The following is a 2154-nucleotide window of genomic DNA, read 5'->3' on the forward strand; positions in this document are numbered from 1 at the left end:
GCCTGCCTCTGCCTCCCAAGTGCTGGGATTAAAGGCGTGTGCACCATGCCTGGCCGATTCTCTAGACTTTTGAGGAGTAATTAATGCCTATAAACATTTCACCTGGAAAACTATATATCTGTGAATACAGAGATTTTGCATGCAGATTTTGAATTTAAGATTTCTTCTGATCCTTATTCTTGACTTAGGTTCAACTCCCTTCTTTTACAAAATAGTGTGAAGGCTAGTGTCTTTTGTTTTGGACACTAGGAAGGTATAGCTCCAAACACTTATTTTATAAGTTATTTTTCAAATGTAAATCTCCCAGACTTCCTTGTTATTCAGTATTTTCATCTATTAAATTAGCCTCTGGGGCTTAATATGTGGCCTTTTTTTTTTCTATGACTTGGGAGGTGCAGCCTGGCATGTGTGGAGGGCATAGAAAGCATTCATTGAATTTAATATGTGCTATGGAAGGTTGCTAGCTTTATAAGTTGAATAATATTGTGGTACAACATGGAACATGCATTGGAGCTTTACACACACTTACACATGCACACACATGTGCACACACATACACCCACACACATCTCTTTGTGGGCATCACACTAAAGAAGTGGTTCAGAAGCTGAAAACTGACTTTGTTAGTCATATCAGCCATTTCACTTTCAATGCTGAATACTCTAGGGTGCCTAATTTGAAATTTATAGTAATTGTTAAATTTCAATCTGCAGAATTTATCAACATTTATTATGATGCTTCATACATATTAGATGTCTGTAAGGGGAATAACTCATGTTGACTGTTCTCTAGCACTTAGGGACTTGACAGAAGTATTATGTAACTTTATCAGTTTACAGGAGACTTATAGTGTAAAAAGTTAAAAACATAAAAAGTAGATATCCCCTGGGATTGCGTGTGTTCACACATATAGAGAAACTAGAAGAGAGCAGAAATGGAAATACAGATTTTGAAATGTCTTGTTTTTAGTTTGAAAAATTCATTTCATACTATAGACAGATAATACAGGAAAATAGAGAATATGAGACAATAGTCTTTTATGTAGACAACAGAGTGAAATGGGTAGTCTGCATTTATTTCTAAGAGTAATGCTTACTGGCTGGCTCACGCTGGTAAGTGGATTTTAAAATGTTCTTGGATCCCTTTCCATCTGTAGATAATTGATAAAATGTCTCCTGAGAAGCTGGTGGAGTGGACCAACCCCGGACAGCTGGAGCAAAGGAGGGTGGACCTGCGCCTGCCCCGCTTGCAGGTGGAGGAGACCTATGATCTGGAACCCGTGCTGGAAGCTGTGGGCATTCACAGTGCCTTCAGCGAGCATGCGGACTACTCAGGAATGTCTGCGCGCTCTGGGCTGCATGCCCAGAATTTCCTGCATAGATCGTTCCTGGTGGTGACTGAGGAAGGCGCTGAGGCCACTGCAGGCACTGGAGTGGGCCTCAAAGTCTCCTCAGCTGCAAGCTGTGAACTTGTGCACTGTAACCATCCATTCTTGTTCTTCATCAGACACAGAGAGTCTGACAGCGTTCTCTTTTTCGGCAAGTTTTCTTCTCCCTAAGATAGTCAACTGGAACATTAGAGCACCGTGTAGCACTCAAGGTTGACAGACCATGGGGTTCATATTTATGCTTCAAAGTCCTTTGCACAATGGCGGCAACAGCACATTTTCATAATTTGTTTAAAAGTCAATCTCAATCATGTGTGCACCACTCAGGAGGCCAGCCAGCTTAAGCTCTGTTCTTACCTTGTTTTCCTTTGTCAGTACCAGGAGTGTGCCCTGCAGGAGGAGCCTTTTTGTTTTTTGTTTTTTTGTTTTTTGTTTTTTGTTTTTTTTAAATGAAGAGTTAGGATTCATTTACTTCTATTATCTTGGCATTTTGTAAGGCACAGTAAAATAAAACAACAATTTACTAGCTAACGTGTTTCTTTTTTCCTTTTCTGTTAGGTCCTGAGGACCTGTATTCAAGAAAGAGAATAATTTAGAAACATTCCAGTGGAGTATAGACGTTATATGCCAGAACAAATTAACTAAGAGTATGCCAGTCAGAGAGACTTCCTTGGTTTTGTCCTCCATTCTGACAGTCTGTCCCCCACTGTCAGTTTTAGAAACCTTTTGATATTAGAAATAATTGTGAATGTAAGTGTACCTGATCA

At 39.8% G+C, this 2154-nt stretch overlaps 1 protein-coding gene across 2 annotated transcripts in view; it reads left to right on the forward strand.

Annotated features, from left to right (window-relative positions):
• Nucleotides 1-1916, forward strand: part of Serpinb13 (serpin family B member 13) — a 19807-nt gene extending 17891 nt beyond the window's left edge. The window contains exon 8 of one of the 2 annotated variants that reach the window (XM_021199144.1): nt 1157-1916. In XM_021199144.1, coding sequence (XP_021054803.1) covers nt 1157-1558 — 402 coding nt within the window. In that variant the 3' untranslated portion in view covers nt 1559-1916. The remainder of the gene's footprint in view (nt 1-1156) is intronic. The other variant, XM_021199143.1, reaches the window with a different exon arrangement.
• Nucleotides 1917-2154: the final 238 nt, after the last annotated feature.

Source organism: Mus pahari, chromosome 5, assembly GCF_900095145.1.
Source record: "Mus pahari chromosome 5, PAHARI_EIJ_v1.1, whole genome shotgun sequence".
Taxonomy (NCBI): domain Eukaryota; kingdom Metazoa; phylum Chordata; class Mammalia; order Rodentia; family Muridae; genus Mus; species Mus pahari.